The following is a 12,688-nucleotide window of genomic DNA, read 5'->3' as shown; positions in this document are numbered from 1 at the left end:
TTCATCAAAAGAGAGCATATAAGTGATTGATAACATTTGAGAGCATGAATGCCAAATCAGTAGGAATTGAAAGTAATTGCTATTAGTTGTAATGTTTAATGTATCCTAAGATTTCAAAATGAAATTACAATAGTAGATTGAACAACATATGAAGTAATCATATGTTCAAGCACTCATTGTGATCACCCTCCAGTCCGTTTGCAAAGAGAGGTTAACCGCAACAGACTCTGAAGCTTTATCTTGCACATAATTGGATTGTGCAACCTTTTTTTATCATTACAATCCTTAGCTACCTTTTCAGATCAGGCCAGAGTGGAAATGCAGGATTGATTCCAAAAATTCAGGACAGAACAGGAAGTTCAACCTTGTCAGAAGAAAAGAAACTGACCCTTCCTTCTGTGACCAGACAAATTTTCAATGGAATGCCACCATATTATTTCTCAATAGCTTCAATTTCTGCTCCAGATGGAGGATGACCCCTAACAAAATACACATGAAATGACTGATTTAATAGATTTTCGAAAACCAGATAAAGGAGTAAAATGAAGGAATGCTAGAGCTAATGACAAATTTGCATAGTTGTTCACGTACAACGACCGAAAAATCAGTTTGGACTTTTTTAGTTTAAAATTTTAAATGAATACACCTAATGTGTCCTAAGTCCACACATCACTCATAGGCTTTGTTTGGGAGTTTGGAAGGGAGGGGATGGTTTTGGAAAAAAAGGAAGGAGAGAGTGGAAGAAATAGACAAACTCCGCACATCACTCTTAATAAAAAGAAATTTAAGGTATTACTCCAAAATTCCTAATAATTACTCAAGAAAGCTATGAAGCACACAATTTACAATAGGAAATGGCAATTGTATCTGACAAAAGTTATTTTTAGAGATTAAATTGTAATTTCCTATTGTGGAAAGAGATTTTTAGGCCATTGCATTAGGACATTAAATTGATCACTTAACAATAAAATGTTTGAATCTAAAGTAATCACGCTGATATGATCAAAGATTTAATATATACCTAGACAAATGCAGCAGAATATGTGGATCGCCGGGATAAGACTTTCTAAACCTGTTGTTAGGAAGATACACATCAAAATCTGGATTGAAATCGTTAATCTTCAAGTCACCAAATAACTTATCGATGGAAACCTCGAATTTGGAAACCATGTCTACTAATTCTTTGCGTTCTTCTGTTCCTTCAAGATCAGAAAATATAAGAAAACTTCTGATACTTTTCAAACTCCAAGCAACATCATGCCGCGCAATTATGTAGCCAAGAGACTTGAGGTGCCTGTAAGCCTCAAAAAGCTCCCAACAACATCCAAACATCCCACTATCAACTTTTTCATACATTTCTTTTAGAGATACAGTTCTATCACCATGATCTAATAGATCTAAGGCTTCTAGTTCCATAAGATACCTGTGACAAATCAAAATTTACGTAAACATAAGTTTTCAAAACATTTTATCCTATCAAAAATGTATTATTACAAATTCCTTTTTCAGCTAATTTTGCATCTAACACACATCATATTATCTCACAAAAATTGTACACCTAAGTATATAATTTGTTTCTTACACAAGGATATGGATTTAAGTACTGTGAATTCTCCCTACTTGTAAAATTTCACAAGTAGAATGTAAATAAAAAAAAAGATGGCATATGATATAACTTACAAAGTTTCCTCAATTGAAGTGTAAATCTTGTCATTACGAACAATTCCAGTTGTTACCCACATTTTTCCATTCTTTTCACACACTTCTGTCATTCCCATCTCTTCATTCCATCTTCCATTTGATTTTGTGTTCCTGGAAGATGAAATGCAAAGAAAACATTCATTTTGAATATAATACTAAAGTGAAGAGAAGGGAAGTAGAGCCAGAAATATTTTCAGTACTAAGGCAACCATTGTTAAAACATACGTGACCTGAATTGCAAACTGGGCAAGGAAGTTGGTGAAAAGTGAAAGTCTTGTTCATCATCACTTGCAATTTGCAAATAGACCTCCTCCTCATCATCATCATCAATATCTTCATTTAAAGAACATTCCTGCCACCCCCCTGGAAAAGTACTTAGTCTTCAGCAAGAAATAAATAACAACAAAATCATCTCTCAAAAATATAAGCCACCAACTTGTATCCTATCTAAATGCGAAAACAGAATGGAGAAATATGAAAATTTCATGTAACATGTTTTTCAACGTTGTTACCAAAGCATGCGAAAAAAAACAAAGAAACCATATGTGCAACACATTCAAACTCGATTCAGCCATGTCTTGAACAAAAGATCAACAAATTCAAAGTGTTCAAATTGTACCTTCAGTTCAGCCATGTCTTGAACAGAAGATCAACAAATTCAAAGTGTTCAAATTGTACCTTCAGCACTTTCTTGAAGAAGAGACTCATCAGTTTTACAAAAACCTAAACCAGAATAAAAACACAATTCAAATTCTATATAAAAGAAAATAAAGAATGGAAGTATTCCACACAAGATTCCATTTGGCAGCTAACAAAAAGGGGGAGTTGATAAAGAAATGGCACATGGAATGCTTACCATCGAGTATAGATCTTTCAGCAATCTTTACAACTAACTGAAACACAACACGGTCGAGAGAAAAGATGAGAAGGCAAATATAAGAATTAGAGAGCAAGAGACAGGTGAGATAAATAAATCAAGTTTGAAACAAATATCCAGAGAAGCCCGTAAAAATTCATTTCAAAGTTCAAACATTATATTTTTCATATGATAGGCCATCATCTGTTTTTTATCCATAAAACTGAATGTCAGGTTTTGTTACTTAACAAACAACATTTAGAATAGTGTTGTCAATTGCGGATCACAGAAAATAGTGTTTTTTTTTTCAAATTCCTCTACACTACAGTTCTATACCGCTGCCTCTATAACCACTATTTGACATAACACTTGTATAAAATTGCGTATTGCTGAACAATTTGTTCAAATTCCGATGTGCTATAGCTCTATAGAGCGCTTATTTGACAACAATGGCTTAGAATTTACGATAACCTATTCCTACCCAATCCTTTTTTATGAAGAAAAAAACTAATTAGAGATTTATAGTCAGTCATAGTGTTGATACATAGGCTCTAATATTCAATAGCTCATGTAAACTAAACCTGGTAGAATTATAACATTACAAAGCATATATATACTGATTATACTTAGTCACTCATTCAATTGGTTTATGTCTTATTTCTTGATACCTTGGCCAGCTAAAAGATAAATAAGTTTAAGTTCCAAAAAATAAGCATATTACTCTCTGAAGTATGGTTGAACAGTTCTCTTTAACTGATTTTTCAAAAGGATCATACAACTTACATTTCAATGTCAGCAAATCAAATTCAAAACATTTTTTTATCTGCATTAAAAAATAAAAAAATACACATTTTTGAATTTTTTGAAAGAAAAAAAAGTACCAATTTTTACAAATTGTTGGGGTTGAACCAAAACTAACATCATGCTTGACCTCTTCTTCTACTTTCTCAACTTTCTCTTCTCTTCCAGCTGCTCTTTGCATGAACTATCTAACACCAAAACAAAACAAATCAAAGAACAACATCATTAATCAGAACATGAATTCTCACTCAATGAATCATGAATTTTCTGTCTACATCATTAATTCAAAGAAATATATTATATAATATATTCACCAAAATGATTTGTTCAAAACATATGTATCTTATAATTATCTCTGAACTAACCTGATGTATCCTCTCTTTGACCACTGGCATATGTCCTGTTAACTTTGATAGGTTGCCCGAATCTACAAACCATTGAATTGAACTAAGTGTAAATCCAAACCAACCTAACACAATTATAGAAGAACTGCACTTACAGATGCCTTCCATTGAGAGTTAATATGGCCAAAGCAGCAGATATGTGATCGAAGTAATGATTGAATATCATCCATTGTGTTACAAATCCATAGTATTTCAAATCAATATTTAGACAAAGACACATGCATATACAAAAATATACCTTCTCTTTCCTAAAAAGTTTACATCCTTCAACTGTACCAGTACCAGCAAAACCTTCTTGCAGAAGTGGCTCAGTTACCTGTGTATGGACGTTGATCAATTGATTAAGTATACGTCTAGTAATAGAACTGAAGTAAAATATCAATCACAGTTTACTAAAGAAACAAATAACGTAAAATAATCAAAACAGAAATACAAATGAACAAATGCCATGCTCTAATCTGGATCAGAACTTAACTGCAATTGATGATTTGGATATGTATTTTATGTGACTTAACTATCTACCTTAGGCACCTGTTGAAAAACACAAAGCAGTGTCATTCTAAGAAACCAAACACTTAACTAATGTTACTGCCATTTCTTATCAAGCCTAAAACAAAAGAAAACAATAGGAAACACTTGTCATTTGTTGTTGCTTTTGCTGTGAAGATATCTTGAGAATGAATGATTCAAACTCATAGCTCATGCAGTTGAAATTTGCAGCTATGTGCCTATCAAATGCAGTTATCACCAACAATTTTGGCTTTAGTAAATGCAACCATGTGTTTATAAAATGAAGTTATCACATACTCATCAAATAGTGAAGGAAATTAATATCAGGTTCAGTAATATAAAAAACTAATCAATAAAACTACAAATTTCTATGAGCTCATTTGTTCATTGAATGAAATAATTATAGATAAAGCATTCATACCAATCATAATCATGCTTTCCTCCTTCTACAGATGACAACACATCCTCAATTCCAATTCGAGCCTGTTTTGCTCCTCCAACTGATAGTCTCGCCAATTTAACAGAAACTAAATCCACAAATAGCAAAATCACTTCATATCATAAGAAAATAGAAACAAAACAAAAACTGCTAAAACCATAGACTAAAGCAACCAAATTCAGAGAACGTTATTGAAATTAGTGTTGAGCAATCAATTACAGGTTGACATATCTATGAGCTTAGAGCCTAACTACTATGCAAAGTTACATTTGTTCTATGATAGCAGAAACCCGTGCTTCGCCTTATCAATTAGTACTATGAAGGTTTCTGCTAATTAGGGAAAAATTGAATTAGTTACATGTGTTGTAGGTTCACAAACTTCACCTTAATTATCCTAACATCTATCAGAATACCATCAGGAGGGCTATGAACAGAAACCTTCATAGTACTACTTTTGGGACGAACAAAATGTTAGGACATGTTTTTTAAGAGAAATGCTGAAACAAATGAGCTGCTTATTAGGACCTAACTAACGAAAATTACATGTGTATTGGACCTTCACTAACTAACTTTTCATAAAAAGGGAAAATGACCATAAGTTTCTGGACATTGTAGATAAATTTCCCAATGGCACAATGTAATTCAATATCTTGATTTGCTGTCAAATGACGAATTGTTCGAATTAAAGCATCTACTATAAACAAACAATCAGTACTCACAAGGTCCCTTCCCATTTATACTGATAAGGTCCCTTCCCATTGATAAGAGCACCATCTGGTATTCCAAGGTCTTTTCCACCGTCAAGTGAGCCTATATTTATCAAACAAACATACAAAATAGCAATCAAATATCAATAAAAACACATGTTCAAAATTTATAGAAGAAAGTTTAAATGAAAGGCAATAACTAACCGTGTAGTCCTCATTATACCAATCATAATGAAAATTACGTTGTCTGGCTGCGCAAAAGGAAACCCGTCCCAACAAAGAACAAAAAATACAAAGATGAAACCCTTTAAAAATGAAAAACACATCTTTTTCAAAAGAGACAATAAAACAACACTCAAACTCAAGAACATGCAAATATATTAACCCTATGATCCAAAAAATGTAATGAACTATAAAAAAAAATAACTAAATCAAATCCAGAGAACTGAAAAAATAATCCCTTTTAGGTTAAAAAGATACCACAAAAACCATGCAATGATCATACACTATACATTCTATCTATCAGAGCCAATCATTCACAAAATTCATCCTTTGAGAAGGATAATTACATGAAAATCCAGACACAATCCAGACACAATCGAAAAAATAACATAAGCAAAACCCAGAAAATCAAAACAGTACATTCAAAGAATAATAAAACCCAGAATAATCAACTGTTAAATTAACCTTTGTTGACTGCTTGCCATCATATCAGAAGTTGCTTGTCCATCCTCAAATTCATTGTCCATCTAAAAAACCAAAATAATCAAACCCAGAATCAGAATCAGAAAATCACAAAATAATCAAACCCAAAATAATCCAACAACATTAATTAGCATAATCCAGAATCAGAAAATCAATAAAAAACAAAATAATCGAACCCATAAAATCACAAAAAAAACCAATGAAAACAAAATCATAGAAACAACCTGCAACATGCAACCCTAATCAAAAACTTTAATAACATTGTTTTGGCTACTTTATTTTAATTCCAGAAATTCCTTCACCATCTTTTCCTCTACTATTAATCCCCATCATAAACACAAACCAAAGTGAAACACAAAAGTAGGGCACAAAATTAATTTCAAATCAAATTAAATTCAAATCAAACATAACCCTAATGAAATTCAACAACAATTTCATTGAATTCAAATTCAACAATTCAACAGTGAAATACAAAATTAGGGCACAAAACTAATCCCAACAGACAACAAACCTGAATCACTAAAACAAACCCTAAAATCAAGAAATCAAACCCTAAAATCAATAAAACAATTTTATGAACACATGCAAGCAAAATTACAACCGAAACTAATAAAATTTCTGGAAAACAAACCTTTGATAATGAAGTAAAACTGAAGAAGAGGCAGATTCCTTGATTAAATGTAGAATTTCCTTTGATGATTATTGATTGTGAGATGATTGCATGTTGATTTTGTTGATGTTTGAGTGAAGATTGGTGGCGCCGCCGTTTTTCGCCGGAGAAGGGAGGATCGTTTTTTGTTCTCTCTCGTCCCCCCCTTCTTTCTCCCGTGTTCCCGTTTCTGTCACCCTTTTTTTTTTTTTCTTTTCACATATATATAGCCAAGGGGAGCTTCAATTACCAATTTACCAAAATGCCCTTAATAAGGGCAAAATCGTAAAAAGCACAGACTATTATTTTCCTATCTAGTTTAGTAGATTAATCACACACTCAATCCTTCTCTTGTTGTATTCAACTCTTTCTTTCTTAATAAAACTTTTCTTCTTTTGGTATCTTCGGTGCAATTTACATTACTTTTCTTTCGAACCAAGAATGGAAATTGATAATGACGTATGCACATAACGGTATAGCTAAGAACATTCATTCTTTAATTACTAGCAAAGTTTGTTTTTACTAATTGATGATAAGGAAATACTACTCAAATACGTTAACTGCAAAACAATCATTTGTGTCGGTAGGGATATGTGTTGATTTTTGTTTGGAAATGCCGGTCCCTTTTACCTCAGCTACCAAAAGCAATTGGCAGCAACAACGTTCATGAACCGATCATGTACATTTTACTTACATGGTTGGTGACTAAACTTACAAATAGTAAAGGGTTGTGCTCTACGGCCTTATATGTGGCCTACATATTGGATGGCTCTTGTCATTCTAAACTTGTCCTTTTTCATTACATATCTGAATTTATTCGATAAAATTATTATATGTTTGTGGATGGTGGTTTTTAGGATGGGAAATGTCCCATATGCTCATCATTGGGCATATGTTATATGGTTCAAAATTTTGTTAATAATATGTGTTGCTCTTTGTAGGTAGAAGAAGCCTGTGATATTTAGCATATCCTCTTCACTATTGAGATGGTGAACATATTGGTGTAGTTTAAGAAAAAGAAAAAAAAGGAAAATGAATATTAATGTTTCAAAACTTGATTTATATCTATTTTGTGTTGTTTTTGTTGAGTCGATGTTGATTATATACCAAGTTGAAAACAACTTCATTTAAAAATCTAAAAGTTGAAGCATATAACGAATCAGTAACTAAATTTGGAGAATAAGAATACTTTTGTTTTTTTTATTATTATTATTTGGAAAAAGTAAATGATTTTCAATATTTACTTTGAAAACATCAATTAAAGTCACATGCTTGCAAAATTAAAAAAATAATAGTGGTTTGTATTGAAAACAATAGTCTTTAAATTTTCAATGAATGGTATACACCGCTTCTATAGTGAAAATAATAGTAGTTTGTATTGAAAACAATAGTCTTGAAATTTTGATGAAAAACGATGAAAGAAAAAGGGTGAAGGAACAATACTCCATTTTATTAATATTGATAACCATCCTCCATTTAATTGATAAATAAATATATCTATGCTTACACAGGAAGAAAAAAAAATATTTAACTTAAAAGACAAATTAAATAATCTTTTTCTAAGGGGAAAAAATGACACATACCGACCCTTGTTCTACCTCTAACGGTTTTTCTCGATTCTACAAAGGGTCATTGACTTTGTCCTTCCAAAGAGATCTATTTACATTTCTATAACCAACAAAAACGGATATTATCACTCATGTTCATTGTGTATTAACAATAATCAATATTCAATATTTGATACTCAAACACTATTACTACTACGCCGCGACTCTCACACTAGCAGGTAGCAACTCTTGTGAGCTCCGGCGATCGGAGTAGCCATCATCTTCGAGCCTAACCAGCAGCGAAGACTCATGCTCATCAAGGTTGCTTGAATTGTAGCTCTTGTTCAACTGGTGGAAGGAAGGAACTAATACCTTTTCCATCCATTCATCTATTGTGGTTTGGCCTAACCACACTCCACTTGTGATCTTGTCAAGAGCCTCCTCTTGTACTTCAATTGAGATCCCATTTCCAACCACGGCAGAGAATCTCTTTGCGATGCTTGCTGAGAAATTTTGACGAATGAGATCGAAATTCAATGGCTTGAAGACAATGGCATCATCAACAGAATCTAGAAGCTCACGGGGTTTAGAGGGCGACCCTCCGTTGTGATTGTTCTCTTCATGGTCCACTGTGAAGTCACTAGAATTATGTGATCCATCTGCCCTGTCTTCCTCTACATCAGCGGCTTCATTAAGATCAAATGATAAACCTAAGTTCAATTCCTTTCTAGGCTTCAAAGACCTTTCTTCATTCGACAACCAACTGGGTCTGCGTTTTGATACCTTCTTGGTCACTGATAGCCGCAATTGCCAACCTCCACTTGCTAAATTTTCAAGTTTTTCGTCGTCTAGTGGAGCACCATTGGACAGGTAACTAAGGTCCTCAGGCAACCAATTTGAAGTGAGGATAAACATGACATTTCCTAGACTGATTTCACGGCCATGAGAATCAGGGAACCGTCCTTGCTCCATGGCTCGTTTGATGTTCCCGCGAAGAAGGGTGTTGGCTTCATCAATGTCCTCAAGCATGATGACAGAATGTGGGTTCCGTCGGATGGTCTCTACAATGCGATCAAGGACTGTTTTTCCACGGAATTGGTGGGCATCAGAGTCTCCATCTCCACGTCGCTGTGCAAGGGAGATTACTATTGGATTGGACCCTGATACCAGTTCAGAAAGGGCTGCTGCCATTCTCTTCTTGCCAATTCTGTCCGGACCTGTGAACATTAACCATGTGTCACCCTTTGATCGTCTTTTACCATTGCCTAACTTGCACTGAGTCACTGCAGTAGCTATTGCAGATGCTGCATCCTGCTGCCACCACACCTTTTCTGTCAGAGTTTTGAGTAGCCTCTTGAAAGAGTCGGTATCAAATAATTTTTTGCTATGTAATTCAACAAACTTGTCTTGTGACTCAGAAGACAGGGAACTCAAAAAGTCATTAATTCGTTCTCTGTGTGACTCTTCTGGAATGGTATCAGATGGCTTGGTTTGCCCAAGAACCAGTTCAGTGGTCACTGTACTTTTCCGTGGGCTTGCCGTGTGTTCTGATTGCTGGATAGGAATTGGAATCGAGCTCAATTGAAGAGAGCATTCCAAATTTTTATTTGGTAGCACTTTGGGTTGAAATTGGCGCCCCAGCAAATTCACATTATATAGGTTCGTCATTGAAAAGGGGGTGGGAACAATCCTCTCTGTGCTCACATTTTGCTGATGAAATTTAGGATGCAAGTTTAAGCATGAATCATGCCATTTCTTTTGTATTTCTTGAGTCCTCTTCTTCACATTCCCTTCTTGGCCATTGCTCTATTAAAAGATAAAAAAACACAATAATTAAAACTCATCTATAATTTCTTAACCGCGTGAACCAACCAATACATAATTGTTTTAATCAAATTTACCTGGGCCTGATCCATTACTTTAGCATTATCGTTGTTAGTTCTAGCATTCTGCAACCATTGTGGAAGAGGCGGTCGAGTGGCATCTGGTTTGAGTTCACTATCAGATTTTTCAGTTTCTTTCAACATATCTGCTACTTCTTGTTCGCAGCTCCGCATACACTGTGGGCAACAAGTTGATGCGGCTTCTGCTGCAGGATCTACATTCTCCGAGGCGCGCCTTAGTGGTGTGATTGGCGTAGGTGTCAAGGTCTTTAATGGGGATAAAGACTCAAGTGTGGTACCTAGAATTCCATTGGTCCCAAGCCTGATCACACAAGAAACAAAAGTTAAAACCACCAATACCAAATGTGGGAGACAATTTAACCATGTTTCATAGCCTTGTCAAGCTAATTTTGCCTGCCAATAGCACAAAAAGTAAACAACAGCTAGTATTCTTCTGTCTTATAACACTGTTATGGAAACTAAAACATCCCACGTTTTCCTTTCAAAACAAAACTGTAGGAAGGAAGTCAAAGCAAACTAATAGGTAAAACTTAAAACAAAAGGAACACAGAATTAACATATCCATTAAGATAAGATTCTCTTAAACTAAAGCCATAGTTGATTCTGTTCAAGAATATTTCTCAACTCCATTCCATCAAACAGGAAAATTAAACATGAATCCCTTTAATTATTCTTGCAGCAAAACAGATCAATTGAACAAAATTTGCTAAAATTAAAATTGTGTCATCAAGGGTATAAGATGAAGATCTAAATGTTCTCCATCAGTGATATAATTGTTAGAGCAAAGTTAATTTATGAACAATCAAAACAACCATAGAATATTATACAAATTAAATACCTTGGAAACATTCCAGGTAGAGGTGATCTTGTGGTAATCGGTACTGCTTGAAGATCCCAATCATTTTCCATGGAAGGATGATAAACCTGACATCTCAAATAAGTCTCACAAGTAGCAGTACCCAATAACCAAAGCTTACCAACACCACCCTCCCCAAATTTGGCAACCAATCTCCCCATCTCCGCCACCGCAGCACGGCCAGCCTCTGCAAGCGCCGGTTGCTGCATATTCCCCAAACCAAATCCCACAGGTTGTTCCACCAACCATTTCAAATCACCCAAATTGATAAACACACCACCGGAACCTGAATTCGCAGTCCGAGACTCAATCAAATCCCCCAATTCTTTAATCCTTACAGGTATCTGCCCTCTATCTGAAGGAAGCTCCTTCTCTAAAGAAATAACATGAGCATTGCTAAATACACCCTCCCCTAATTCCTTATTCTCAATCTTCTTCAAAACTTCTCTAATAGCAGCTTCAGGCTCTGATTCACCAACCAAAACCGGATTCCTCTTCTTCGTCCTCATCAATATTTCCACAACACGTTTCACTTCATCACCCTTCTGTGCTCCCGATTGAGCTGCTGCACCTCCCTGTTGTTGCAACCTCGGATTCATATACAAATTCCTCGTCGGAGCCGCTCCCGGAGTGACCATCCCCGGGCGGAATCCCATCATCGGATTGGAATTAACAGTAACCGGAGAAGGCGCAACAGAATTATTCAAGGATTGTTCAATCGTAGCTTTAACAGCAGGACTAGAAAAACTAGCTTCTCTCATCACCCTACTAACACTAGGATCATCAAGAATCGATATGATGAGTTGTTCCAATTCAACTTTGACAGCAAGAAGTGGTTGTTGTTGCTGTTCAGGATAACCACGACGTTGATGAGCTTGAGCACGTTTCAAAGCTGCCATCAAAGCATTTGAAATCGGCGGTTCCATCGCCGCCGTAGAACTGGCGTTCTGCGACGTCGGTAACCGTTCTAAAGCAACACTGAAACATAATTCCAAAGCTCTACACTGAAGAGGATGAGATGAATTTGGATGCGATTTTATACATGCTTGTCGGAGGTAACCGGAAGGTGAAGCTAGTAGAGTCGCGGCCACATGAAGCGGCGTGGTTTGGCCGTGGTTCCGTCGGCCAGCTTCTGCGATTGAATGATTTAAAACACTAGCCGCCTCCGGCGTTAGGGTTTGTTGGATTGTACTTAACCCAGCTCTCATTTCCGAGTGATTAGAATATTGTATTGAATTGAAGAAGAGAAGAGAAGAGAAGAGAATGAAATGAATGTTTTATTATTATTATTATGAGAGAAAGTTGTTAAACTTGACTTTACTTTAAGAAGGAAGGAGAAAAAGAAGAGAAGCACTGGTGAGAAAACGAAATTAGTGTATAGAGGAGAGATAAGAGAAGAAAAAGAAACAACTTTTTGAATATAGAAGACAAATTAACATTTTTGAGTTGAGAGGTGGAATTGGAATTGGAAGCAATAAACAATGAAAACAAGCTTTTTACAAAACACAAAAAACAAATTCAATAAAGTAAGTAGCTTTTTCTAGGGTAGCTTTGCTTTTAGCTTTTAAGTCCTTTTTAACTTTCCTTTTATTTTTATTTTTATTTTCCT

The 12,688-nt window shown here is 35.0% G+C and overlaps 3 protein-coding genes across 21 annotated transcripts; all 3 read right to left on the bottom strand.

Annotated features, from left to right (window-relative positions):
- LOC146903212 (uncharacterized) lies at positions 1-2,650 on the bottom strand. Of its 4 annotated transcripts, none has more exons than XM_085735333.1 (6): positions 2,558-2,650; positions 2,321-2,424; positions 1,927-2,064; positions 1,681-1,812; positions 1,022-1,423; positions 1-479 (listed from the first exon to the last, which is right to left on the bottom strand). In XM_085735333.1, exons 4-6 carry the CDS (start codon positions 1,776-1,778, stop codon positions 434-436), a joined length of 546 nt encoding a protein of 181 aa, XP_085591459.1. In that variant the 5' UTR covers positions 1,779-1,812; positions 1,927-2,064; positions 2,321-2,424; positions 2,558-2,650; the 3' UTR covers positions 1-433. The 4 variants fall into 4 exon arrangements, with proteins under 4 accessions (XP_085591459.1, XP_085591458.1, XP_085591461.1 ...); XM_085735332.1 differs by having other exon boundaries at positions 1,932-2,064; XM_085735335.1 differs by having other exon boundaries at positions 2,380-2,424; positions 2,558-2,618.
- Positions 2,651-3,289: 639 nt separating this feature from the next.
- On the bottom strand, positions 3,290-6,973 carry LOC146903211 (uncharacterized). Of its 16 annotated transcripts, none has more exons than XM_085735340.1 (9): positions 6,348-6,436; positions 6,106-6,167; positions 5,623-5,665; positions 5,431-5,521; positions 4,694-4,799; positions 4,238-4,293; positions 4,001-4,078; positions 3,724-3,827; positions 3,290-3,542 (listed from the first exon to the last, which is right to left on the bottom strand). In XM_085735340.1, the coding sequence occupies exons 1-6, from the start codon at positions 6,354-6,356 to the stop codon at positions 4,281-4,283; spliced, it is 324 nt and encodes a 107-aa protein (XP_085591466.1). In that variant the 5' UTR covers positions 6,357-6,436; the 3' UTR covers positions 3,290-3,542; positions 3,724-3,827; positions 4,001-4,078; positions 4,238-4,280. The 16 variants fall into 16 exon arrangements, 9 of the variants coding, with proteins under 9 accessions (XP_085591466.1, XP_085591465.1, XP_085591470.1 ...); XM_085735339.1 differs by having other exon boundaries at positions 3,724-3,785; XR_015022634.1 differs by lacking the exon at positions 6,348-6,436 and adding an exon at positions 6,755-6,973 and having other exon boundaries at positions 3,433-3,546; positions 3,724-3,785; positions 5,623-5,669; positions 6,061-6,167.
- Positions 6,974-8,201: 1,228 nt separating this feature from the next.
- Positions 8,202-12,469, bottom strand: LOC146903210 (Double Clp-N motif-containing P-loop nucleoside triphosphate hydrolases superfamily protein). Its single transcript, XM_085735331.1, has 3 exons — positions 11,062-12,469; positions 10,221-10,524; positions 8,202-10,125 (listed from the first exon to the last, which is right to left on the bottom strand). Exons 1-3 carry the CDS (start codon positions 12,285-12,287, stop codon positions 8,533-8,535), a joined length of 3,123 nt encoding a protein of 1,040 aa, XP_085591457.1. The 5' UTR covers positions 12,288-12,469; the 3' UTR covers positions 8,202-8,532.
- Between the last annotated feature and the right edge of the window lie 219 nt (positions 12,470-12,688).

The sequence above is a fragment of the Medicago sativa genome, chromosome 8 (assembly GCF_051527215.1).
Source record: "Medicago sativa cultivar Bolivia chromosome 8, Bolivia_mono, whole genome shotgun sequence".
NCBI lineage: Eukaryota > Viridiplantae > Streptophyta > Magnoliopsida > Fabales > Fabaceae > Medicago > Medicago sativa.
Note: the sequence above shows the minus strand (reverse complement) of the source record. Positions and strands in the feature narration are given on the sequence as shown.

Bases quoted from the DNA above. Each gene is read 5' to 3' on its own strand.
- LOC146903210 (XM_085735331.1), bottom strand. From the start codon at position 12,287: ATGAGAGCTGGGTTAAGTACAATCCAACAAACCCTAACGCCGGAGGCG. The intron at 10,525-11,061 runs GTATTTAATTTG...TTGTGTGATCAG, and splicing joins CTACCTGGAATGTTTCCAAG to GCTTGGGACCAATGGAATTC. The intron at 10,126-10,220 runs GTAAATTTGATT...ATCTTTTAATAG, and splicing joins AAGTAATGGATCAGGCCCAG to AGCAATGGCCAAGAAGGGAA.
- LOC146903212 (XM_085735333.1), bottom strand. From the start codon at position 1,778: ATGGGAATGACAGAAGTGTGTGAAAAGAATGGAAAAATGTGGGTAACA. The intron at 1,424-1,680 runs GTAAGTTATATC...GATTTGTCACAG, and splicing joins ACTTCAATTGAGGAAACTTT to GTATCTTATGGAACTAGAAG. The intron at 480-1,021 runs GTATATATTAAA...GTATTTTGTTAG, and splicing joins ATTCTGCTGCATTTGTCTAG to GGGTCATCCTCCATCTGGAG.
- LOC146903211 (XM_085735340.1), bottom strand. The intron at 5,522-5,622 runs GTTAGTTATTGC...TGATAAATATAG, and splicing joins GGTATAATGAGGACTACACG to GCTCACTTGACGGTGGAAAA. The intron at 4,800-5,430 runs GTGAGTACTGAT...TTGTGGATTTAG, and splicing joins TATAAATGGGAAGGGACCTT to TTTCTGTTAAATTGGCGAGA.